This window comes from Salmo trutta, chromosome 7 (genome assembly GCF_901001165.1).
Source record: "Salmo trutta chromosome 7, fSalTru1.1, whole genome shotgun sequence".
Lineage (NCBI taxonomy): Eukaryota > Metazoa > Chordata > Actinopteri > Salmoniformes > Salmonidae > Salmo > Salmo trutta.
The window spans coordinates 51,927,869-51,954,625 of NC_042963.1; the positions used below are offsets into that span (position 1 = coordinate 51,927,869).

Genomic DNA, 26,757 nt, shown 5'->3' on the forward strand with positions numbered 1-26,757 from the left:
GAGACAGGAGGGATCAGAAGACACTGTGGCCCCATCCGATGATACCCCTGGACAGGGCCAAACAGGCAGGATATAACCCCACCCACTTTGCCAAAGCACAGCCCCCACACCACTAGAGGGATGTCTCCAACCACCAACATACCGTCCTAAGACAAGGCCGAGTATAGCCCACAAAGATCTCCGCCATGGCACAACCCAAGGGGGGGGGGGGGGGCGCCAACCCAGACAGGAAGACCACGTCAGTGACTCAACCCACTCAAGTGACGCACCCCTCCCATGGACGGCATGGAAGAACACCAGTAAGCCAGTGACTCAGCCCCTGTAATAGGCTTAGAGGCAGAGAATCCCAGTGGAGAGAGGGGAACCGGCAAGGCAGAGACAGCAAGGGCGGTTCGTTGCTCCAGCCTTTCCGTTCACCTTCACACTCCTGGGCCAGACTATACTTAATCATAGGACCTACTGAAGAGATAAGTCTTCAGTAAAGACTTAAAGGTTGAGACTGAGTCTGCGTCTCTCACATGGGTAGGCAGACCATTCCATAAAAATGGAGCTCTATAGGAGAAAGCCCTGCCTCCAGCCGTTTGCTTAGAAATTCTAGGGACAATTAGGAGGCCTGCGTCTTGTGATCGTAGCGTACGTGTAGGTATGTACGGCAGGACCAAATCGGAAATATAGGTAGGAGCAAGCCCATGTAATGCTTTGTAGGTTAGCAGTAAAACCTTGAAATCAGCCCTTGCCTTAACAGGAAGCCAGTGTAGGGAGGCTAGCACTGGAGTAATATGATCAAATGTTTTGGTTCTAGTCAGGATTCTAGCAGCCGTATTTAGCACTAACTGAAGTTTGTTTAGTGCTTTATCCGGGTAGCCGGAAAGTAGAACATTGCAGTAATCCAGCCTAGAAGTAACAAAAGCATGGATTAATTTTTCTGCATCATTTTTGGACAGAAAGTTTCTGATTTTTGCAATGTTACGTAGATGGAAAAAAGCTATCCTTGAAACAGTCTTGATATGTTCTTCAAAAGAGAGATCAGGGTCCAGAGTAACGCCGAGGTCCTTCACAGTTTTATTTGAGACGACTGTACATCCATCCAGATTAATTGTCAGATTGAACAGAAGATCTCTTTGTTTCTTGGGACCTAGAACAAGCATCTCTGTTTTGTCCGAGTTTAAAAGTAGAAAGTTTGCAGCCATCCACTTCTTTATGTCTGAAACACAGGCTTCTAGCGAGGGCAATTTTGGGGCTTCACCATGTTTCATCGAAATGTACAGCTGTGTGTCGTCCGCATAGCAGTGAAATTTAACATTATGTTTTCGAATGACATCCCCAAGAGGTAAAATATATAGTGAAAACAATAGTGGTCCTAAATCGGAACCTTCAGGAACACCGAAATGTACAATTGATTTGTCAGAGGACAAACCATTCACAGAGACAAACTGATATCTTTCCCGACAGATAAGATCTAAACCAGGCCAGAACTTGTCCATGTAGACCAATTTGGGTTTCCAATCTCTCCAAAAGAATGTGGTGATCGATGGTATCAAAAGCGGCACTAAGATCTAGGAGCACGAGGACAGATGCAGAGCCTCGGTCTGACGTCATTAAAAGGTAATTTACCACCTTCACAAGTGCAGTCTCAGTGCTATGATGGGGTCTAAAACCAGACTGAAGCGTTTCGTATACATTATTTGTCTTCAGGAAGGCAGTGAGTTGCTGCGCAACAGCTTTTTCTAAATTTTTTGAGAGGAATGGAAGATTCGATATAGGCCGATAGTTTTTTATAATTTCTGCGTCAAGATTCGGCTTTTTCAAGAGAGGCTTTATTACTGCCACTTTTAGTAAGCTTGGTACACATCCGGTGGATAGAGAGCCGTTTATTATGTTCAACATAGGAGGGCCAAGCACAGGAAGCAGCTCTTTCAGTAGTTTAGTTGGAATAGGGTCCAGTATGCAGCTTGAGGGTTTAGAGGCCATGATTATTTTCATCATTGTGTCAAGAGATATAGTACTAAAACACTTTAGTATCTCCCTTGATCCTAGGTCCTGGCAGAGTTGTGCAGACTCAGGACAATGGCGCTTTGGAGGAATACGCAGATTTAAAGAGGAGTCCGTAATTTGCTTTCTAATGATCATGATCTTTTCCTCAAAGAAGTTCATAAATGTATTACTGCTGAAGTGAAAGCCATCCTCCATTTGCGAATGCTGCTTTTTAGTTAGCTTTGCGACAGTATCAAAAATAAATTTCGGATTGTTCTTATTTTCCTCAATTAAGTTGGAAAAATAGGATGACCGAGCAGCAGTGAGGGCTCTTCGATACTGCACGGTACTGTCTTTCCAAGCTAGTCGGAAGACTTCCAGTTTGGTGTGGCGCCATTTCCGTTCCAATTTTCTGGAAGCTTGCTTCAGAGCTTGTGTATTTTCTGTATACCAGGGAGCTAGTTTCTTATGACAGATGTTTTTAGTTTTTAGGGGTGCAACTGCATCTAGGGTATTGCATAAGGTTAAATTGAGTTCCTTAGTTAGGAGGTTAACTGATTTTTGTCCTCTGACGTCCTTGGGTAGGCAGAGGGAGTCTGGAAGGGCATCAAGGAATCTTTGGGTTGTCTGAGAATTTATAGCACGACTTTTAATGCTCCTTGGTTGGGGTCTGAGCAGATTATTTGTTGCAATTGCAAACGCAATAAAATGGTGGTCCGATAATCCAGGATTATGAGGAAAAACATTAAGATCCACAACATTTATTCCATGGGACAAAACTAGGTCCAGAGTATGACTGTGGCAGTGAGTATGTCCAGAGACATGTTGGACAAAACCCACTGAGTCGATGATGGCTCCGAAAGCTTTTTGGAGTGGGTCTGTTGACTTTTCCATGTGAATGTTAAAGTCACCAAAAATTTGAATATTATCTGCTATGACTACAAGATCCAATAGGACTTCAGGGAACTCAGTGAGGAACACTGCATATGGCCCAGGAGGCCTGTAAACAGTAGCTATAAAAAGTGATTGAGTAGGCTGCATAGATTTCATGACTAGAAGCTCAAAAGACGAAAACGTCATTGTTTTGTTTTTTTGTAAATTGAAATTTACTATCGTAAATGTTAGCAACACCTCCGCCTTTGCCGGATGCACGGGGGGTATGGTCACTAGTGTAACCAGGGGGTGAGGCCTCATTTAACACAGTAAATTTATCAGGCTTAAGCCATGTTTCAGTCAGGCCAATCACATCAAGATTATGATTATGATCAGTGATTAGTTCATTGACTATAACTGCCTTGGAAGTGAGGGATCTAACATTAAGTAACCCAATTTTGAGATGTGAGGTATCACAATCTCTTTCAATAATGGCAGGAATGGAGGAGGTCTTTATACTAGTGAGATTGCTAAAGCGAACACCGTATATATAAATGATGTCGCTCTTGCTGCTGGTGATTCTACGCAGACGACCTCTACACAGATGACACCATTCTGTATACATCTGGCCCTTCTTTGGACATTGTGCTAACAAACCTCCAAACGAGCTTCAATGCCATACAACACTCCTTCCGAGGCCTCCAACTGCTTTTAAATGCAAGTAAACTAACTAACTCTTCACCCGATTGCTGCCCTCACTAGCATCAATACTCTGGACGATACTGACTTAGAATATGTGGACAACTACAAATACCTAGGTGTCTGGTTAGACTGTAAACTCTCCTTCCAGACTCACATTAAGCATCTCCAATCCAAAATGAAATCTAGAATCGGCTTCCTATTTGGCAACAAAGTTTCCTTCACTCATGCTGCCAAACATACCTTCGTAAAACTGACTCTCCTATCGATTCTTGACTTCGGCAATGTCATTTACAAAATAGCCTCCAACACTCTACTCAGCAAATTGGATATAGTCTATCACAGTGCCATGCGTTTTGTCACCAATGCCCCATATACTACCCACCACTGCGACCTGTATGCTCTCGTTGGCTGGCCCTCACTACATATTCATCGCCACTGGCTCCAGGTCATCTAAAAGTCTTTGCTAGGTAAAGCCCCGCCTTATCTCAGTTCACTGGTCACCATGGCATCACCCACCCGAAGCACGCACTCCAGCAGGTATATTTCACTGGTCACTCCCAAAGCCAACACTTCCTTTGGCCGCCTTTCCTTCCAGTTCTCTGCTGCCAATGACTGGAACGAACTGCAAAAATCACTGTCTTATATCTCCCTCTCTAACTTTAAGCATCAGCTGTCAGTGCAGCTTTCCGATCACTGTACCTGTACACAGCCAATCTGTAAATAGCACACCCAACTACCTCATCCCCATATTGTTACTTATCCTCTTGTTCTTTTGCACCCCAGTATCTCTACTTGCACATCATCATCTGCACATCTATCACTCCAGTGTTAATGCTAAATTGTAATTATTTCGCCTCCACGGCCTATTTATTGCCTTACCTTACTGCATTTGCACACACTGTACATAGATTTTTCTATTGTGTTATTGACTGTACGTTTGTTTATGTGTAACTCTGTGTTGTTGTTTTTGTCGCACTGCTTTGCTTTATCTTGGCCAGGTTGCAGTTGTAAATGAGAACTTGTTCTCAACTGGCCTACAGTGAGGGAAAAAACGATTTGATCCCCTGCTGATTTTGTACGTTTGCCCACTGACAAAGAAATGATCAGTCTATAATTTTAATGGTAGGTTTATTTGAACAGTGAGAGACAGAATAACAACAAAAAGATCCAGAAAAACCCATGTCAAAAATGTTATAAAATGATTTACATTTTAATGAGGGAAATAAGTATTTGACCCCTCTGCAAAACATGATTTAGTACTTGGTGGCAAAACCCTTCTTGGCAATCACAGAGGTCAGACGTTTCTTGTAGTTGGCCACCAGGTTTGCACACATCTCAAGAGAGATTTTGTCCCACTCCTCTTTGCAGATCTTCTCCAAGTCATTAAGGTTTCGAGGCTGACGTTTGGCAACTCGAACCTTCAGCTCCCTCCACAGATTTTCTATGGGATTAAGGTCTGGAGACTGGCTAGGCCACTCCAGGACCTTAATGTGCTTCTTCTTGAGCCAGTCCTTTGTTGCCTTGGCCGTGTGTTTTGGGTCATTGTCATGCTGGAATACCCATCCATGACCCATTTTCAATGCCCTGGCTGAGGGAAGGAGGTTCTCACCCAAGATTTGACGGTACATGGCCCCGTCCATCATCCGTTTGATGCGGTGAAGTTGTCCTGTCCCCTTAGCAGAAAAACACCCCCAAAGCATAATGTTTCCACCTCCATGTTTGACAGTGGGGGTGGTGTTCTTGGGGTCATAGGCAGCATTCCTCCTCCTCCAAACACGGCGAGTTGAGTTGATGCCAAAGAGCTCCATTTTGGTCTCATCTGACCACAACACTTTCACCCAGTTGTCCTCTGAATCATTCAGATGTTCATTGGCAAACTTCAGACGGGCATGTATATGTATTCTTGAGCAGGGGGACCTTGCGGGAGCTGCAGGATTTCAGTCCTTCACGGCGTAGTATGTTACCAATTGTTTTCTTGGTGACTATGGTCCCAGCTGCCTTGAGATCATTGACAAGATCCTCCCGTGTAGTTCTGGGCTGATTCCTCACCGTTCTCATGATCATTGCAACTCCACGAGGTGAGATCTTGCATGGAGCCCCAGACCGAGGGAGATTGACAGTTATTTTGTGTTTCTTCCATTTGCGAATAATCGCACCAACTGTTGTCACCTTCTCACCAAGCTGCTTAGCGATGGTCTTGTAGCCCATTCCAGCCTTGTGTAGGTCTACAATCTTGTCCCTGACATCCTTGGAGAGCTCTTTGGTCTTGGCCATGGTGGAGAGTTTGGAATCTGATTGATTGATTGCTTCTGTGGACAGGTGTCTTTTATACAGGTAACAAGCTGAGATTAGGAGCACTCCCTTTAAGAGTGTGCTCCTAATCTCAGCTCGTTACCTGTATAAAAGACACCTGGGAGCCAGAAATCTTTCTGATTGAGAGGGGGTCAAATACTTATTTCCCTCATTAAAATGCAAATCAATTTATAACATTTTTGACATGCGTTTTCATGTATTTTTTTGTTGTTATTCTGTCTCACTGTTCAAACCTACCATTAAAATTATAGACTGATAATTTCTTTGTCAGTGGGCAAGCGTACAAAATCAGCAGGGGATCAAATACTTTTTTCCCTCACTGTACCTGGTTAAATAAAGGTGAAAAATAAAAATCCAGGACCTATATACTAGGTGGTGTCAGAGGAAGCCCATAAAATTGTCAGAGACACCAGTCACCCAAGTCATAGACTGTTTTCTCTGCTACTGCACGGCAAGCAGTACCGGAGTACCGGAGTGCCAAGTCTACGACCAAAAGGCTCCTTAACAGCTTCTACCTCCAAGCCATCAGACTGCTGAACAACTAATCAAATGGCCACCGGACTATTTACATTGACCCCCCCCCCCCCCCATTTGTTTTGTACACTGCTGTTATTATATTATTGTGTTACTTTTTATTATTTTTTACTTTAGTTTATTTGGTAAATATTTTCTTAACTCTTCTTGAACTGCACTGTTGGTTAAGGGCATGTAAGTAGGCATTTCATGGTAAGGTGACAAATACGCGTGACAAGACACGTGACAAATAAAGTTTGATTTGATCTGCCAGATTTAGCTTACTGTGAACTCTGACCCACTCTTCTCCCCTCTCTAGGTGATCTATCGCGCCCTGTCCCCCTGGCACTCACTGGACCCCTACGGCCCAGCAGCCCAGACTCAGTTGATGGTCACCAACCTGCGGGTGCGTCTGCTGCAACGCCAGCCTTGCCCCTGCCAGGCTAAAGACCCAGATACCCAGGCACTGCCCACAAACCATTATGCCATCTATGACTTCATCGTCAAGGGCAGCTGCCTCTGCAACGGGCACGCCGAGCACTGTGTGCCTGCCACTGGGTACCGCCCCGCCAGGCAGAGGAGCAATCACGTGGTGAGTAAGGGTGAAGAGCAGCACGAACAACCAATCACAACTGACCACTTATCTCTGTGTCTATTAGCGCTTCTCCAAAAGACTTCAATCATCACGTCACACTCTGTTAACAAAAACAGTCAGGGATGTTGTGTATTTCTGTGTTTGTGCTGCCGAATGTTTGTGTGTATGGAGCGGCTTGTGTTTATTCCTGTGTGTGTGTGTGTGTGTGTGTGTCAGGGTGTGTGTGTGTGTGTGTGTGTGTGTGTGTGTGTGTGTGTGTGTGTGTGTGTGTGTGTGTGTGTGTCAGTGTGTGTGTGTGTGTGTGTGTGTGTGTGTGTGTGTGTGTGTGTGTGTGTGTGTGTGTGTCAGGGTGTGTGTGTGTCAGGGTGTGTGTGTGTCAGGGTGTGTGTGTGTGTGTGTGTGTGTCAGGGTGTGTGTGTGTGTGTGTGTGTGTGTGTGTGTCAGGGTGTGTGTCAGGGTGTGTGTGTGTGTGTGTGTGTGTGTGTGTGTCAGGGTGTGTGTGTGTGTGTGTGTGTGTGTGTGTGTGTGTGTGTGTGTGTGTGTGTGTGTGTCAGGGTGTGTGTGTCAGGGTGTGTGTGTCAGGGTGTGTGTCAGGGTGTGTGTGTGTGTGTGTCAGGGTGTGTGTGTGTGTGTGTGTGTGTGTGTGTGTGTCAGGGTGTGTGTCAGGGTGTGTGTCAGGGTGTGTGTGTGTGTGTGTGTGTGTCAGGGTGTGTGTGTGTGTGTGTGTGTGTCAGGGTGTGTGTCAGGGTGTGTGTGTGTGTGTGTGTGTGTGTCAGGGTGTGTGTCAGGGTGTGTGTCAGGGTGTGTGTCAGGGTGTGTGTGTGTGTGTGTGTGTGTGTGTGTGTGTGTGTGTGTGTGTGTGTGTGTGTCAGGGTGTGTGTCAGGGTGTGTGTCAGGGTGTGTGTAAATGTGTTATTGTTTCTGGCTCTCCATTCCCACCACCCCTTGGGTTCTACATCTGTGTAGTGGTGCTTTAATGCGGAGCCTCTAGGCTTTACTGAAGACTATATTTACCCACAGATTTACCTTCCATTACGGGATTATGACTATGAGGAAACCTTAATTATAGTGTACAACGCCATATAGTAGCGTAAACATATTTTTCCCACTGAGAGTAGAAACTGCCAGTGGAATAACATCAGCCTTTCTCATATAGTAAACATTGGAAGCTATAGTCAAACAGTGGTGGGAATGTAATTAAGGATGTTCCACACTGCACTGTGCAATCCACATTTACTGCAAAATAGAAAATGCACTGCTTCACTGACGATTTTAGCATGTAAATCTTGGTGGGGCAAACTCAACCCAATTTTGGTTTATTTTTTAGATGCATGCCAACAAAGCCACTACCCAACACAACACTAAACAATACATGAATTGCACTATAACGGTGACAAACTGTTAGGGCCTACATAAAGATGTTCCAACAGCAGAGCTTTCTTTCCAGCACCATGGAATAAATCCTTACCACCTCTACACCTGGTTATCAGCGGAGCCTTGTCTGGCAGAGAAACAAGGAATTCAGCCTCATTTACTGCCTTTTTAAAAAAACATAGCTGATGTAGCTGACCATATTTCCCATCTCCCTGTCTCATCTTCCTATCATTTATGCAGCAGCATATAACACATTTTTGGAGTCACCTTGTTGTGTGCGGCGGTCCTTCATTGGCAAATTTTGTCATCAAAGAAAAAGATTTACAATTCCGAGTTGGATGACCGTTCAAAATGTATTTTCCCAGTCTGACTTCGCAGTTGCAATGCTAGCAGTTAGCCACTGTCACCGATTCCTTCCAAACAACTCATTGTTGAATTTGCGATTTCGAACTTGTTGTGTAATGTTCCGTGTGGCTCAGTTGGTAGAGCATGGGGTTTGCAACGCCAGGGTTGTGGGGTCGATTCCCACGGGGGACCAGTACGGGGGAAAAAATGTATGAAATGTATGCATTCACTACTGTAAGTTGCTCTGGATAAGAGCGTCTGCAAAATGTAAAATGTAATGTTTATGGCCGATGAGCACCGATACGTTTTATCTATAATTTATCTTCATTATTTATCTTCATATGACAAGGATTAAAGAGGATTTGCCAGTTGATTGTCTACTTTATTTATGACGATGACTGCTAGCTAAGATTGTGAAAGTAAGACATTGACATGATCAGTCCAATCAAAGCCACTGTAGATATAACGTGATTTGACATCATTTTATCTGACCGTGAGCCTTCTTGGAAGGGCACTTCTAATGTAACTCTATGGCAGCAGCCAAAGGGCTCACATTCTTTATGTCTACCCATCCTAAAGGCTAGTGACAGTGTCCCCATGAGTGACAGAACACTGAACCAATCACGGTGCAATGCTGAGCCAATCACGGTGCAATGCTCCTATTTTCTGCTGGCCTGCCCCATCACCACAGAAAGCACTGAGCTAGGCTGAAACACCTGCATTTTGGAGCTGCCTGTTTGTATGCAGCTTTATTAGCTCAATGATATATATATATTTTTTACATTGTTTGCAAACTGATATGTGACACGTATTAATGCCAAAATAACATGCAAAACAGGCAAGCCTCCCCCACAATTTTTTTTAAATTATATATTTTGTTTGGGGGGGGCTTGCCTGTTTTGCATGTTATTTTGGCATTAATACATGTCACATATCAATTTGCAAACAATATATATATATATTTATTTATTTATTTAGTTTATTTTTTGTGCATAATATTTGTGGGGCTCAAAACAGGTGGGGCTCTGCCCTGAATGACGGGTCGCCACTGCACTACTACTGTGTGTGGCTTGTCTATTACAATGAACCATGTTTTCAGTCTCCCCTCTGCTCCTGTCCTGCGACAGGTCCATGGGAAGTGTGTGTGTGTTTACTGCATTTGTGTCTATATCTGTGTTCCCTATTACAGTAAACATGGCTTTCTCTCTCCCCTGCGGCAGGTCCATGGGAAGTGTGTGTGTGTGTGTGTAACCCTCTGTAACCGTAATTCTATAATACATACATAATACACTGCTCTCTCCCCTGCGGCAGGTCCATGGGAAGTGTGTGTGTGACTGTGTGTAACCATCTGTAACCATAATTCTGTAATACATACATAATACACTGCTCTCTGTCCTGCGGCAGGTCCATGGGAAGTGTGTGTGTGACTGTGTATAACCATCTGTAACTGTAATTCTGTAATACATACATAATACACTGCTCTCTCTCCTGCGGCAGGTCCATGGGAAGTGTGTGTGTGACTCTGTATAACCATCTGTAACCGTAATTCTGTAATACATACATAATACACTGCTCTCTCCCCTGCGGCAGGTCCATGGGAAGTGTGTGTGTAGACACAACACTGCCGGAGACCACTGTGAGCACTGTGTTCCCCTCTACAATGACCAGCCCTGGCAAGCTGCCAACGGCATCATAGGAGCACCTCATGAATGCAAGAGTGAGTCTTACAAGGCCAGGAAGGTCAACCAGCAGAACCACATAAACAACAAGTACATTACCCGATACACACAGCCAGATGTCTTTTTAATTAGTAGTAGTAGTAGTAGTACTCATGTAGAATTCAGTAGGTATATCCTCTTTTACCTATTCAATGCTCTCAAAGGGATCTGTCTTTTTGTTGTTGTTGAAACATTCACGTTCAGAAATGACCCCTTGATGCAAATGTTAATGAAAGCTAGTATCTTTACTTTACCGTTGAGCGAAAGGAAGCAATGGGAAAACAGAAATGCTTTGAAGGTGGTATTCTGACTTGAGATCTTTGCACTTAACTCAAACATGTTGTACAAGTCTCCCATTGACGTCAATAATGATTTACATGAAAGTCAGAGTTTTGCACGCTTATCTTAGGAGCTTCCTCTTTCTTTTACAGAGTGCAAGTGTAACGGCCATGCAGATAGCTGTCACTTTGACCGTGGTGTGTGGCTGGCATCGGGACGGCGTAGTGGGAGTGTGTGTGATGTCTGCCACCACAACACAGAGGGCAGACACTGCCAGAGCTGCCGTCGAGGGTTCTACAGACACCCCAGCAGACCTAACTCTGCCGCTGACTCCTGCACACGTAAGAGAACAAATACCCTCTGCCTGTCCAGATAGCAGGGAACAGAGGTCAAATCATTCAGATAGCAGGAAACAGAGGTCAAATCATAGATATGTGTTTTTGGTTGTTGAATCAATTAGATCATGCCCAGGTCAAATCACTCAGATAGCGGGGAACAGAGGTCAAATCATTCAGATAGCAGGGAACAGAGGTCAAATCATTCAGATAGCGGGGAACAGGTGTCAAATCATTCAGATAGCAGGAAACAGAGGTCAAATCACTCAGATAGCAGGGAACAGAGGTCAAATCACTCAGATAGCAGGGAACAGAGGTCAAATCATTCAGATATCAGGGAACAGAGGTCAAATCACTCAGATAGCGGGGAACAGAGGTCAAATCGTCCAGATAGCGGGGAACAGAGGTCAAATCGTCCAGATAGCGGGGAACAGAGGTCAAATCATTCAGATAGCAGGGAACAGAGGTCAAATCATTCAGATAGCGGGGAACAGAGGTCAAATCATTCAGATAGCGGGGAACAGAGGTCAAATCATTCAGATAGCGGGGAACAGAGGTCAAATCATTCAGATAGCGGGGAACAGAGGTCAAATCATTCAGATAGCAGGGAACAGAGGTCAAATTATTCAGATAGCGGGGAACAGAGGTCAAATCATTCAGATAGCGGGGAACAGAGGTCAAATCATTCAGATAGCGGGGAACAGAGGTCAAATTATTCAGATAGCGGGGAACAGAGGTCAAATCATTCAGATAGCAGGGAACAGAGGTCAAATCATTCAGATAGCAGGGAACAGAGGTCAAATCATTCAGATAGCAGGGAACAGAGGTCAAATCATTCAGATAGCAGGGAACAGAGGTCAAATCATTCAGATAGCAGGGAACAGAGGTCAAATCATTCAGATAGCGGGAAACAGAGGTCAAATCATTCAGATAGCGGGGAACAGAGGTCAAATCATTCAGATAGCAGGGAACAGAGGTCAAATCATTCAGATTGCGGGGAACAGAGGTCAAATCATAGATATGTGTTTTTGGTTGTTGAATCAATTAGATCATGCCCATCTTATTTTGGCCAATTTCCTGATCCTGCTTTGTACTATACCCCTCAGACCATAGTAACAACATGGTAACAACATAGTAACAACACGCTAGCAACGTAGTAACAACATAGTAACGTAGTAACAACAAAGTAACAACAAACTAACAACGTAGTAACAACATAGTAACAACAAACTAACAACGTAGTAACAACAAACTAAAAACATAGTAACAACATAGTAACAACAAACTAGCAATGTAGTACTAACGTTGTAATAACGTAGTACCAATGTTGTAATACCGTAGTACCAATGTTGTAATAACGTAGTAACAACAAATTAACAACATAGTAACAACAAACTGAAAACGTAGTAACAACAAAGTAACAACGTAGTAACAACGTAGTACCAACGTAGTAATAACGTAGTACCAACGTAGTAACAACAAAGTAATAACGTAGTAACAACGTAGTACCAACGTAGTAATGACGTAGTACCAACGTAGTAACAACAAAGTAATAACGTAGTAACAACGTAGTACCAACGTAGTAATAACGTAGTACCAACGTAGTAATAACGTAGTACCAACGTAGTAATAACGTAGTACCAACGTAGTAATAATGTAGTACCAACGTAGTAATAACGTAGTACCAACGTAGTAACAACAAAGTAATAACGTAGTACCAACGTAGTACCAACGTAGTAACAACAAACTAACAACGTAGTAACAACGTAGTAACACCAAACTAACAACGTAGTACCAACGTAGTAATAACGTAGTAACAACAAACTAAAAACATAGTAACAACAAAGTAATAACGTAGTAACAACAGTGGTTCTATACAGGATGTCTGTATAGAACCACTGCCATGACAATGCCAACTATGGTATTGCCAACTTATACAATACTGATTCCTTGAATACTTTTCAGTGTAGGACTAGAAGATCGACCACATCTTTGAGGAATGTGACAGTAATTGAAAACAATAGATGAGTTTCCCATGCTCCATGCGAGGCACATTTTTCCCATTCCTGTCCCTTTCCCCAGGCAGCCTCTTTCGCTTCGGCCTTTTAAAGAACAAACAAACTGTGTTTGAGAGAAAGAGAAACACAAGTGTGCTCACACACATACACACACACATACACACAGATACTGTACACACACACATACATACACACATACATACACACACACATACACACAGATACTGTACATACACACAGATACATACACACATACATACACACATACACACACACATACACACAGATACTGTACACACACACATACATACACACATACATACACACACACATACACACAGATACTGTACATACACACAGATACATACACACATACATACACACATACATACACACACACACAGATACTGTACACACACATACATACACACACACATACACACATACATACTCACATACACATACACACACAGATACTGTACATACACACACACATACATACACACATACATACACACACAGATACTGTACACACACATACATACACACATACATACACACATACATACACACATACACACATACATACACACACAGATACTGTACACACACACACATACATACATACACAGGCATGCAAACGCGCGCACACACACACAGACACATACACACACACACACACATATATACACACACACACATACACGCACACGCACTCATACATACATACATACACAAAGGCATGCAAACGCGCGCACACACACACACAGATACATACACACAGACACATACACACACACACACACACATATACACACACACACACAGATACATACACACAGACACATACACATACACACACAAATCCTATCCTTCATCAGGGGAGTCCATCAACTAGAAAAATGACAGTGTGGAGGGAGAATTATTTACTTTTTGCTTTAACAGTAGTGTGTTTTTACAGTAGTGTGTTTTAACAGTAGTGTGTTTTTACAGTAGTGTGTTTTTACAGTAGTGTGTTTTAACAGTAGTGTGTTTTTACAGTAGTGTGTTTTTACAGTTGTGTGTTTTAACAGTTGTGTGTTTTAACAGTAGTGTGTTTTTACAGTAGTGTGTTTTTACAGTAGTGTGTTTTTACAGTTGTGTGTGTGTGATATATCCTCAGGGTTAAATCCTCCCTCCCGTCCTGTCGCCGTCCCGTCACTTATGGAGTTTGTTTCTCTAGTTTATAGGGAGTGTACAATATGCGTGTGTTCGTGTGTGTGTGTGTGTTCGTGTGTGTGTGTGTGTGTGTGTGTTCATGGGTTGTGTGTGTGTTCGTGTGTGTGTGTGTGTTCGTGTGTGTGTGTGGGTTCATGTGAGTGTGTGTTTGTGTTTGTGTGTGTTCGTGTGTGTGTGTGTGTGTGTGTTCGTGTGTGTGTGTGTGTTTGTGTGTGTGTGTGTGTTCATGGGTTGTGTGTGTGTACATGTGTGTGTGTGTGTGTTCGTGTGTGTGTGTGTGTTCGTGTGTGTGTGGGTGTGTGTGTTCGTGTGTGTGTGTGTGTGTGTGTGTGTGTGTTCGTGTGTGTGTGTGTGTGTGTGTGGGTTCATGTGAGTGTGTGTTTGTGTTTGTGTGTGTTCGTGTGTGTGTGTTTGTGCTGTTGTTTTGTCTGGGACGTAAGGTATGGAATGGAAGGAGTATTTTTTTTGTGAATAAGGTCAAGAAACCTTTCCCGAAGGCGACACTACTAAAGACATGGATAAATGACTTCTGTATGTTGGATACAATGGTAGGAATGTGCTAAACTCTCCCTCTCTGATCTGTTCTGTTTGTCCCTCCTCTTACCCCATACCAACAGCATGCGCCTGCCACCCTGTAGGGTCTAGACCCGCGATCTCAGGTGGCCAGGACCTCTGTAACCCTAGCAACGGGGCATGCACCTGCAGATCGGGCGTGGGCGGTCCTCTCTGTGACAGATGCATTGTAGGGTTCTGGGGCTTCCATGGTTACGGGTGCAGACCGTGTGACTGTACAGGGGGAGACTGTGACCCCTACACTGGGGACTGCTTGTCTGGGTAAGTGTCTATGGATTCATATAGTAGGCTGCGTTCCAAATAGCACCCTATATTCTCTATTGGCCCTGTTCAAATGTATAGTGAACAGGGAGCCATATGAGACACAGCCTATGCATATTCACTAGTGATTTTAGTATACTGTAACTCACCTGAAAGTCTCTCATTGACATCAATGAATAATTCATCAGACCCTTAATGAAGTAGTCTCCTCTACCCAGACGGCTCTCTCTGTGGTGTAGTCTCCTCTCTCTGTGGTGTAGTCTCCTCTCTCTGTGGTGTAGTCTCTGTGGTGTAGTCTCCTCTCTCTGTGGTGTAGTCTCCTCTCTCTGTGGTGTAGTCTCCTCTCCCTGTGGTGTAGTCTCCTCTACCCAGACGGCTCTCTCTGTGGTGTAGTCTCCTCTACCCAGACGGCTCTCTCTGTGGTATAGTCTCCTCTCTCTGTGGTGTAGTCTCCTCTACCAAGACGGCTCTCTCTGTGGTGTAGTCTCCTATCTCTGTGGTGTAGTCTCTACCCAGACAGCTCTCTCTGTGGTGTAGTCTCCTATCTCTGTGGTGTAGTCTCCTCTACCAAGACGGCTCTCTCTGTGGTGTAGTCTCCTCTCTCTGTGGTGTAGTCTCCTCTACCCAGACGGCTCTCTCTGTGGTGTAGTTTCCTCTCTCTGTGGTGTAGTCTCCTCTCTCTGTGGTGTAGTCTCCTCTCTCTGTGGTGTAGTCTCCTCTACCCAGACGGCTCTCTCTGTGGTGTAGTCTCCTCTCTCTGTGGTGTAGTCTCCTCTACCAAGACGGCTCTCTCTGTGGTGTAGTCTCCTATCTCTGTGGTGTAGTCTCCTCTACCAAGACGGCTCTCTCTGTGGTGTAGTCTCCTCTACCCAGATGGCTCTCTCTGTGGTGTAGTCTCCTCTCTCTGTGGTGTAGTCTCCTCTCTCTGTGGTGTAGTCTCCTCTACCCAGACGGCTCTCTCTGTGGTGCAGTCTCTACCCAGACGGCTCTCTCTGTGGTGTAGTCTCCTCTCTCTGTGGTGTAGTCTCCTCTCTCTGTGGTGTAGTCTCCTCTCTCTGTGGTGTAGTCTCCTCTCTCTGTGGTGTAGTCTCCTTTACCCAGACGGCTCTCTCTGTGGTGTAGTCTCCTCTCTCTGCGGTGTAGTCTCCTCTATCCAGACGGCTTTCTCTGTGGTGCAGTCTCTACCCAGACGGCTCTCTCTGTGGTGTAGTCTCCTCTCTCTGTGGTGTAGTCTCCTCTCTCTGTGGTGTAGTCTCCTCTCTCTGTGGTGTAGTCTCTACCCAGACGGCTCTCTCTGTGGTGTAGTCTCCTCTCTCTGTGGTGTAGTCTCCTCTACCCAGACGGCTCTCTCTGTGGTGTAGTCTCCTCTACCCAGACAGCTCTCTCTGTGGTGTAGTCTCCTCTACCCAGACGGCTCTCTCTGTGGTGTAGTCTCCTCTCTCTGCGGTGTAGTCTCCTCTCTCTGTGGTGTAGTCTCCTTTCTCTGTGGTGTAGTCTCCTCTACCCAGATGGCTTTCTCTGTGGTGTAGTCTCCTCTACCCAGATGGCTCTCTCTGTGGTGTAGTCTCCTCTCTCTGTGGTGTAGTCTCCTCTCTCTGTGGTGTAGTCGCCTCTCTCTGTGGTGTAGTCTCCTTTTTCTGTGGTGTAGTCTCCTCTACCCAGATGGCTCTCTCTGTGGTGTAGTCTCCTTTCTCTGTGGTGTAGTCTCCTTTACCCAGACGGCTCTCTCTGTGGTGTAGTCTCCTCTCTCTGTGGTGTAGTCTCCTCTCTCTGTGGTGTAGTCTCCTTTCTCTGTGGTGTAGTCTCCTTTACCCAGACGGCTCTCTCTGTGGTGTAGTCTCCTTTACCCAGACGGCTCTCTCTGTGGTGTAGTCTCCTCTCTCTGTGGTGTAGTCTCCTCTACCCAGACGGCTCTCTCTGTGGTAGCAATTGAACCTGGGGATGACGTTATTAATGGAGTAGTGTTTATCTTAATTCAAGTAAAGTATGTAGAGGTGTATTCATCGATTGTATGGCTAGCAGTGCTATGTTTGACCAGAGTTTTCTCTGTGATATTTTGTGATGTGTTGTGATGTGTTGTGATGTGTTGTGATGTGATGTGTTGTGATGTGATGTGTTGTGATGTGTTGTGATGTGTTGTGTTGTGATGTGATGTGTTGTGATGTGATGTGTTGTGATGTGTTGTTGTGTTGTGTTGTGTTGTGATGTGTTGTTGTGTTGTGATGTGATGTGTTGTGATGTGTTGTTGTGTTGTGTTGTGATGTGTTGTGATGTGTTGTTGTGTTGTGTTGTGATGTGATGTGATGTGTTGTTGTGTTGTGTTGTGATGTGTTGTGTTGTGATGTGTTGTTGTGTTGTGTTGTGATGTGATGTGTTGTGATGTGATGTGTTGTGATGTGTTGTTGTATTGTGTTGTATTGTGTTGTGATGTGTTGTTGTATTGTGTTGTGATGTGATGTGTTGTGTTGTGATGTGTTGTTGTATTGTGTTGTGATGTGTTGTGATGTGTTGTGTTGTGATGTGATGTGTTGTGTTGTGATGTGATGTGTTGTGATGTGATGTGTTGTATTGTGATGTGTTGTGTTGTGATGTGATGTGATGTGTTGTGATGTGATGTGTTGTATTGTGATGTGTTGTGTTGTATTGTGATGTGTTGTGATGTGTTGTGTTGTGATGTGTTGTGATGTGTTGTATTGTGATGTGTTGTTGTGATGTGTTGTGTTGTGATGTGATGTGTTGTATTGTGATGTGTTGTGTTGTGATGTGTTGTGATGTGTTGTATTGTGATGTGTTGTGATGTGATGTGTTGTTGTGATGTGTTGTGATGTGTTGCGTTGTGATGTGTTGTGATGTGATGTGTTGTGATGTGTTGTGATGTGATGTGTTGTGTTGTGATGTGATGTGTTGTATTGTGATGTGTTGTGTTGTATTGTGATGTGTTGTGATGTGTTGTGATGTGATGTGTTGTATTGTGATGTGTTGTGTTGTATTGTGATGTGTTGTGATGTGTTGTGATGTGTTGTGATGTGATGTGTTGTGTTGTGATGTGTTGTATTGTGATGTGTTGTGATGTGTTGTGATGTGTTGTGTTGTGATGTGTTGTGATGTGTTGTATTGTGATGTGTTGTGATGTGTTGTGTTGTGATGTGTTGTTGTGATGTGTTGTGATGTGTTGTTGTGATGTGTTGTGTTGTATTGTGATGTGTTGTTGTGATGTGTTGTGATGTGTTGTTGTGATGTGTTGTGTTGTATTGTGATGTGTTGTTGTGATGTGTTGTGATGTGTTGTTGTGATGTGTTGTGTTGTATTGTGATGTGTTGTTGTGATGTGTTGTTGTAATGTGATGTGTTGTGTTGTGATGTGTTGTGATGTATTGTGTTGTATTGTGATGTGTTGTGTTGTGATGTGTTGTTGTGATGTGTTGTGTTGTTGTGATGTGTTGTGTTGTTGTGATGTGTTGTGATGTGTTGTGTTGTGTTGTGTTGTGATGTGATGTGATGTGTTGTGTTGTGATGTGATGTGATGTGTTGTGTTGTGTTGTGTTGTGATGTGTTGTGATGTGTTGTGATGTGATGTGTTGTGTTGTGTTGTGATGTGATGTGATGTGATGTGTTGTGTTGTGATGTGATGTGATGTGTTGTGATGTGATGTGATGTGTTGTGTTGTGTTGTGATGTGTTGTGATGTGATGTGTTGTGATGTGATGTGTTGTGATGTGTTACAGATCAGATCTGGACGTGTACTATACAGGAGGTGACAGACACATACACAGAGAACCTAGCAGTAGTGAGCTAGCAACACCGTTTAGGGTGGAGGAGCTGTTCTCTGCACTGCACCACTCTGGTGAGTCATGGGTTATACACAAAAGCATGGGTACGCATGTAGGCACGCACACATGAAGAAAAGCAGACACACTCACACACACACATCTATACACACACACACGGATATATAATGTATAAGCGTAATGTACAGTACATGTTCTTTTTTCCCCTGTCTTTCCAGAGAAATGTCAATGTAAGGTGATGACTATAGGCAGCCCCAAACTCTTCTGTGCCAATGAGTATGACTACGGTAGGTGGGACATACAGTAATATTAAGAAAGATACACATGGGAAAAGAGTGGGAAAAGTTCCTGGGAAAACAATAATATTAATCTTAGCATTATCCATGCTTGCTAAAAAGCCAAATGTCTTAATTTGTCTCCTATGGATCCACCTGGTGTTGTACTCTTCTTTGTCTGAGAACTTTACAAGATATGAAAAGACTCTTAAACAACAGGAGAACATAAAGCAGAGTTGGTTGTAGATGAAAAGGAGATGTTTGAGGTTAACCACTCCTATGTTAGCCAACTCCCATGGGCCTGCTATGCATAACAACGACCACAGAAGTTGGCTATAGAGCACAAAGAAATCTGGGACCAGGCTGTAGTGAACGATGCCATCAGAATTGAAAAGGAATTCCTCCCCCCACCTGTTTGCACTGGCAATTAAACCGCTTGCAGAAAGAATTAGACAGGACCCAAACGTAACAGGTATCAGTATTGGTAAACATGTATATCAACTAAACTTATTTACAGATGATCTACTGGCAAGATAGCACAGACAGACATGGCAGCTCTGCTTCTAGCTCTTAAGCAACTTTGCAGTATTTTGTTTTTTTGGGTGTTATTTCTTACATTAGCCCAGAACGTCTTTTGTACTATTACATACAGCCGGAAAGAACATTTGGATATCAGAGCGGCGGCATTACGACCAGGAACACAACTTTCCCGAATTAGATCATTTGTTCGCACCCCCCAGGGCAATTTAACTTATTCCAGAAGCTGCTCCAAGACGCCGCCGGCGGAGAAGAGGAATTTGGAGTGGACTTGTAGTCCGACTCAAGAGGCGTGCACATCATCCACGGCTTCCTAGTATATTACTTGCTAATGTTCAGTCTCTGGACAATAAAGTGGACAAGCTCAGGGCGAGGATCTCTTTCCAGAGAGATATCAGGGACTGTAACATACTCTGTTTCATGGAATCATGGCTTTCTCTGGAAATACTGTCCCCGTCCATACAGCCAGCTGGGTTCTCAGTTCATCACGCAGACAGGAATAAAGAACTCTCCAGGAAGAAGAAAGGCGGGGGTGTAGTCTATGTTTCATGATTAACAACTCATGGTGTGATTGTGATAACATACAGAAACTCAAGTCCTTTTGTTCACCCAACCTACAATACCTCACAATCAAATGCTGACCGTATTACCTTCCAAGAGAATTCTCTTCGGTTATAGTCACAGCCGTGTACACTACCGTTCAAAAGTTTGGGGTCACTTAAAAATGTTATTGTTTTCCATGAAAACATACATGAAATTAGTTGCAAAATGAATAGGAAATATAGTCAAGATGTTGACAAGGTTATAAATAATGATTTTCATTACAATAATAATTGTGTCCTTCAAACTTTGCTTTCATAAAAAAAAAACTCCATTTGCAGCAATTACAGCCTTGCAGACCTTTGGCATTCTAGTATTCTAGTAATCTGAAGAGATTTCACCCCATGCTTCCTGAAGCACCTCCCACAAGTTGGATTGGCTTGATGGGCACTTCTACCATACGGTCAAGCTGCTCCCACAACAGCTCAATAGGGTTGAGATTCGGTGACTGTGCTAGCCACTCCATTATAGACAGAATACCAGCTGACTACTTCTTCTCTAAATAGTTCTTGCGTAGTAGCTGTGCTTTTGGGTCATTGTCCTGTTCTAGGAGGAAATTGGTTCCAATTAAGCACCGTCCACAGGGTATGGCGTGGCGTTGCAAAATGGAGTGATAGCCTTCCTTCTTCAAGATCCCTTTTACCCTGTACAAATCTCCCACCTTACCACCACCAAAGCACCCCCAGACCATCATATTGCCTCCACCATGCTTGACAGATGGCGTCAAGCACTCCTCCAGCATCTTTTCATTTTTTCTGTGTCTCACGAATGTTCTTCTTTGTGATCTGAACACCTCAAATTTAGATTTGTATGTCCATAGCACTTTTTCCAATCTTCCTCTGTCCAGTGTCTGTGTTCTTTTGCCCATCTTAATATTTTCTTTTTATTGGCAAGTCTGAGATATGGCTTTTTCTCTGCAACTCTGCCTAGAAGGCCAACATCCTGGAGTCACCTCTTCACTGTTGACGTTGAGACTGGTGTTTTGTGGGTACTATTTAATGAAGCTGCCAGTTGAGGACTTGTGAGGTGTCTGTTTCTCAAACTAGACACTCTAATGTACTTGTCCTCTTACTCAGTTGTGCACCGGGGCCTCCCACTCCTCTTTCTATTCTGGTTAGAGCCAGTTTGCGTGGTCTCTTAAGGGAGTCGTTTATTGGCAATTTCTCACATGGAATAGCCTTCACTTCTCAGAACAAGACTGACGAGTTTCAGAAGAAAGTTCTTTGTTTCTGGCCATTTTGAGCCTGTAATTGAACCCACAAATGCTGATGCTCCAGATACTCAACTAGTCTATAGAAGGCCAGTTTTATTGCTTAATCAGTACAACTGTTTTCAGCTGTGCTAAAATAATTGCAAAGGGTTTTCTAATGATCAATTAGCCTTTTAAAATGATAAACTTGGATTAGCTAACACAATGTGCCATTGGAACACAGGAGTGATGGTTGCTGATAATGGGCCTCTGTACGCCTATGTAGATATTCCATTAAAAATCAGCCGTTTTCAGCTACAATAGTAATTTACAACATTAACAATGTCTACACTGTATTTCTCATCGATTTTATGTTATTTTAATGGACAAAATGTGTTATTTTCTTTCAAAAACAAGGACATTTCTAAGTGACCCCAAACTTTTGAACGGTAGTATATATTCCCCCTTAAGCCTGTACCACGACGGCCCTCAAGGAACTACACTGGACTTTGTGCAAACTGGAAACCACATATCCTGAGGCCTCATTTATTGTAGCTGGAGATTTTAACAAAGCAAATTTGAGGAAAATGCTTCCGAAGTTCTATCAACACATTGACTGTAGTACCAACGCTGCTAAAACACTACACCACTGCTACTCCCCCTTCCGTGATGCCTACAAGGCCCTCCCCCTGCCCTTCGGCAAATCAGATCATGGCTCCATTTTGCTCCTCCCTTCCTATAGGCAGAAACTTAGACAGGAAGTACCCGTGCTAAGGTCTATTCAACGCTGGTCTGACCAATCGGAATGCGTGCTTCAAGATTGTTTTGATCACGCAGACTGGGATATGTTCCGGGTAGCCTCTGAGAATAACATAGACGTATACACGGACTCGGTGACTGAGTTCATCAGGAAATGTATAGGGGATGTTCGCACTGTGACTATTAAATCCTACTCAAACCAGAAACCGTGGATAGATGGCAGCATTCGTGCAAAACTAAAAGCGAGAACCACCTCATTTAACCATAGCAAGGTGGCTGGGAACATGGTCGAATACAAACAGTGTAGATATTCCATCCGTAAGGCAATCAAACAGGCAAAACGTCAGTACAGAGAAAAAGTGGAGTCGCAATTCAACGGCTCAGACACGAGACATATGTGGCAGGGTCTACAGACAATCACAGATTACAAAAGGAAAACCAGCCACATGGCAGACACCGAAGTCTTGCCCCTGGACAAGCTGAACACCTTCTTCGCCCGCTTTGAGAATAACATAGTGCCACCGACGCGGCCCACTCCCAAGGACTGTGGGCTATCGTTCTCTGTGGCCGACAGAAGACGTTTAAGCGTGTTAACCCTCGCAAGGCTGCAGGCCCAGGTGGCCTCCCTAGCTGCAACCTCAGAGCATGTGGAGACCAGCTGGCTGGAGTGTTTACCGACATATTCAATCTCTCCCTATCCCAGTCTGCTGTTCCCGCTTGCTTCAAGATGTCCACCATTGTTCCTGTACCGAAGAAAGCAAAGGTAACTGAACTAAATTAGTATCTCCCCGTAGCACTCACTTCTGTCATCATGAAGTGCTTTGAGAGGCTAGTTAAGGATCATATCACCTCTACCTTGCCTGATACCCTAGACCCACTGCAATTTGCATACCGCCCCAATAGATCCACAAACGATGCAATCGCCATCGCACTGCACACTGCCCTATCCCATCTGGACAAGAGGAATACCTATGTAAGAATGCTGTTCATTGACTATAGCTCAGCATTCAACGCCATAGTACCCTCCAAGCTCATCATTAAGCTCGGGGGACTGGGTCTGAACCCCGCCCTGTGCAACTGGGTCCTGGACTTCCTGACGGGCCGCCCCCAGGTGGTGAAGGTAGGAAACAACACCTCCACTTCACTGATCCTCAACACAGGTGCCCCACAAGGGTGCGTGCTCAGCCCCCTCCTGTACTCCCTGTTCACCCATGACTGCGTGGCCACGCACTCCTCCAACTCAATCATCAAGTTTGCAGACGACACAACAGTTGTAAGCCTGATTACCAACAATGACGAGACAGCCTACAGGGAGGAGATGAGGGCCCTGGCGGGGTGGTGCCAGGAAAATAACTTCTCCCTCAACAAAATGAAGGAGCTGATCGTGGACTTCAGGAAACACATCAACAGGACCGCAGTGGAGAAGGTGAAAAGCTTCAAGTTCCTCGGTGTACACATCACTGACAATCTGATAGGGTCCACCCACACAGGCAGTGTGGTGAAAAAGGCGCAACAGCCACGGCCTGTTCACCCCGCAACAACTTTTATAGATGCACAATTGAGGGCATCCTGTCGGGCTGTATCACCGCCTAGTATGGCAACTGCACCGCCCGCAACCGCAAAGCTCTCCAGAGAGTAGTGTGGTCTGCCTAATGCATCACCGGGGGCACACTGCCTGCCCTCCAGGACACCTTCACCACCCGATGTCACAGGAAGGCCAAAAAGATCATCAAAGACATCAACCACCCGAGCTACGGCCTGTTCACCCCGCTATCATCCAGAAGGCTAGGTCAGTACAGGTGCATCAAAGCTGGGACCGAGAGACTGAAAAACAGCTTCTATCTCAAGGCCATCAGACTGTTAAACAGCCATCACTAGCCAGCTACCACCCGGTTACTCAACCCTGTACCTTAGAGGCTGCTGCCCTGTATACATAGACATGGAATCACTGGTCACTTTAATAATGTAACACTAGTCACTTTAATAATGTTTACATACTGCTTTACTCATTTCATATGTATATACTGTATTCTATTCTACTGTATTTTAGTCAATAACACTCCGACATTGCTCGTCCTAATATTTATATATTTCTTAATTCCATTCTTTTACTTTTAGATTTGTGTGTATTGTTGTGAATTCTTAGATTCTACTGCACTGTTGGAGCTAGAAACACAAGCATTTCGCTACACCCGCAATACCATCTGCTAAATATGTGTATGCGACCAATAAAATGTGATTTGATTGGTTTTGAAATTGGTTTTGAAATTAAACCGTTGGTTTTGAAATGAAACTGCTCCGGCTATTACCTAGTTCTGCTCTCCTGCATCTGACTTCACTGCCACCAGTTACGCACCCCTTTACACTGCTAAAGTTTTTTAAATATTTATTCTCAGTAATACCAATTACCCCACCGGAGACATTCTTTAAAAAAGTATACTCGGTCGTAACAGACTTTATTTGGCCAAAAAAAATGTATATAATAAAAAGGAAAGTTTTACATCTTCCTAAGTCTAATAACGGTGGTTTAAACCTTCCAGACTTGGAATTGGATCAACTCGCCTCCCAAGGCTTTTACTTGAGACAAATAGTTAAATGCACTAAAGAGGAACAATGGGTACATATTAAAGATGTACATGCTCATCCCCAGGATCTTTTTGCGTCTGTTTTCAAAGAACAAAGCTAAAAACATGGAACAACTTCATTGTTAAGAACGCTATAACAATATGGAAGAGAATTCAACGTATTCTACAACAACCAATATCACTTCATAAAGCACAACCTTATGAATCAATCCGTGGATAGCTTTTCAGAATTCATTAATAAATTGGTCCACATGGAAAACTAAAGGCATAGAAACCGTAAATGACTTGGTAACAGGAAATACATTTATTTCCATGACAGAATTAAAAAGTCATTTTGGACTGACCAATTATGAAAAAGTTACATATCACAACATTTATATTTGAAGCCTTTTGGACATCAGAGAAACCTTAAGGGAATCTTATTTGAGTCAGAAAAGGATGTCCATGTGATAGGTAAGATATACAAAACCTTGTAGAGAGTTTATCCAACTGACAGTCTCTTAGAAAAATTATAAACGATTGAAACCAAGACTTAAAAAGAACTGATGTTGGCTCAAGATGGAAGGAAAGTTGGAGCATAACTAACAAAATTACAGTTAACAAAAATGTGTGCTTAATCCAGTATAAACTAATGTATAGAATTGACTATACAAGAGACAAAATTCACAAATTCTACAGCACAACAGCGGAGTCATGTGTAAAACTAACAATGACTCAATAATTCATGCCTTCTGGGAGTGGTATAAAGTCCAAAAGTTATGGGTGGAGCTAGAAAGTCAGCTGTCAGAAGTATTACGATATAAATGTACTTTTAATCCATCTGTCTGCACATTTCAAGACATGGCATATGGGTTGTGTAGTGAGATACCCAATTGGTTGGACGATTCTCTTGTCAATCATCTGGAAAAAACGTACATTAAAAACTTGGAAATCAATCAATCCTCCATCGTTAACACAATGGAATAATCTAAAGATGTATTATTTAATTATTGCAGTTTGAGTGCATGTGGCGGGAAATGATGTGGATGCTGGAGATGACAGTGTGTGCTGGTGGGTCTGGGCAGGGGTGATGTAGGGGTGAGGGCTAGTGGGTCTGGGCAGGGGTGATGTAGGGGTGAGGGCTGGTGGGTCTGGGCAGGGGTGATGTAGGGGTGAGGGCTGGTGGGTCTGGGCAGGGGTGATGTAGGGGTGAGGGCTAGTGGGTCTGGGCAGGGGTGATGTAGGGGTGAGGGCTAGTGGGTCTGGGCAGGGGTGATGTAGGGGTGAGGGCTAGTGGGTCTGGGCAGGGGTGATGTAGGGGTGAGGGCTGGTGGGTCTGGGCAGGGGTGATGTAGGGGTGAGGGCTGGTGGGTCTGGGCAGGGGTGATGTAGGGGTGAGGGCTAGTGGGTCTGGGCAGGGGTGATGTAAGGGTGAGGGCTAGCGGGTCTGGGCAGGGGTGATGTAGGGGTGAGGGCTAGTGGGTCTGGGCAGGGGTGATGTAGGGGTGAGGGCTGGCGGGTCTGGGCAGGGGTGATGTAGGGGTGAGGGCTAGCGGGTCTGGGCAGGGGTGATGTAGGGGTGAGGGCTAGTGGGTCTGGGCAGGGGTGATGTAGGGGTGAGGGCTAGCGGGTCTGGGCAGGGGTGATGTAGGGGTGAGGGCTAGTGGGTCTGGGCAGGGGTGATGTAGGGGTGAGGGCTAGTGGGTCTGGGCAGGGGTGATGTAGGGGTGAGGGCTAGTGGGTCTGGGCAGGAGTGATGTAGGGGTGAGGGCTGGTGGGTCTGGGCAGGGGTGATGTAGGGGTGAGGGCTGGTGGGTCTGGGCAGGGGTGATGTAGGGGTGAGGGCTAGCGGGTCTGGGCAGGGGTGATGTAGGGGTGAGGGCTGGTGGGTCTGGGCAGGGGTGATGTAGGGGTGAGGGCTAGTGGGTCTGGGCAGGGGTGATGTAGGGGTGAGGG

General features: G+C 44.4%; 1 protein-coding gene across 1 annotated transcript in view; it reads left to right on the forward strand.

Annotated features, from left to right (window-relative positions):
• LOC115196628 (netrin-4-like) overlaps positions 1-26,757 on the forward strand; it is a 58,199-nt gene that overhangs the window by 28,613 nt on the left and 2,829 nt on the right. Inside the window, exons 5-10 of the mRNA XM_029757474.1 lie at positions 6,695-6,967; positions 10,280-10,406; positions 10,839-11,027; positions 14,875-15,091; positions 18,815-18,933; positions 19,096-19,164. Of these exons, the coding sequence (XP_029613334.1) occupies positions 6,695-6,967; positions 10,280-10,406; positions 10,839-11,027; positions 14,875-15,091; positions 18,815-18,933; positions 19,096-19,164 (994 nt within the window). The remainder of the gene's footprint in view (positions 1-6,694; positions 6,968-10,279; positions 10,407-10,838; positions 11,028-14,874; positions 15,092-18,814; positions 18,934-19,095; positions 19,165-26,757) is intronic.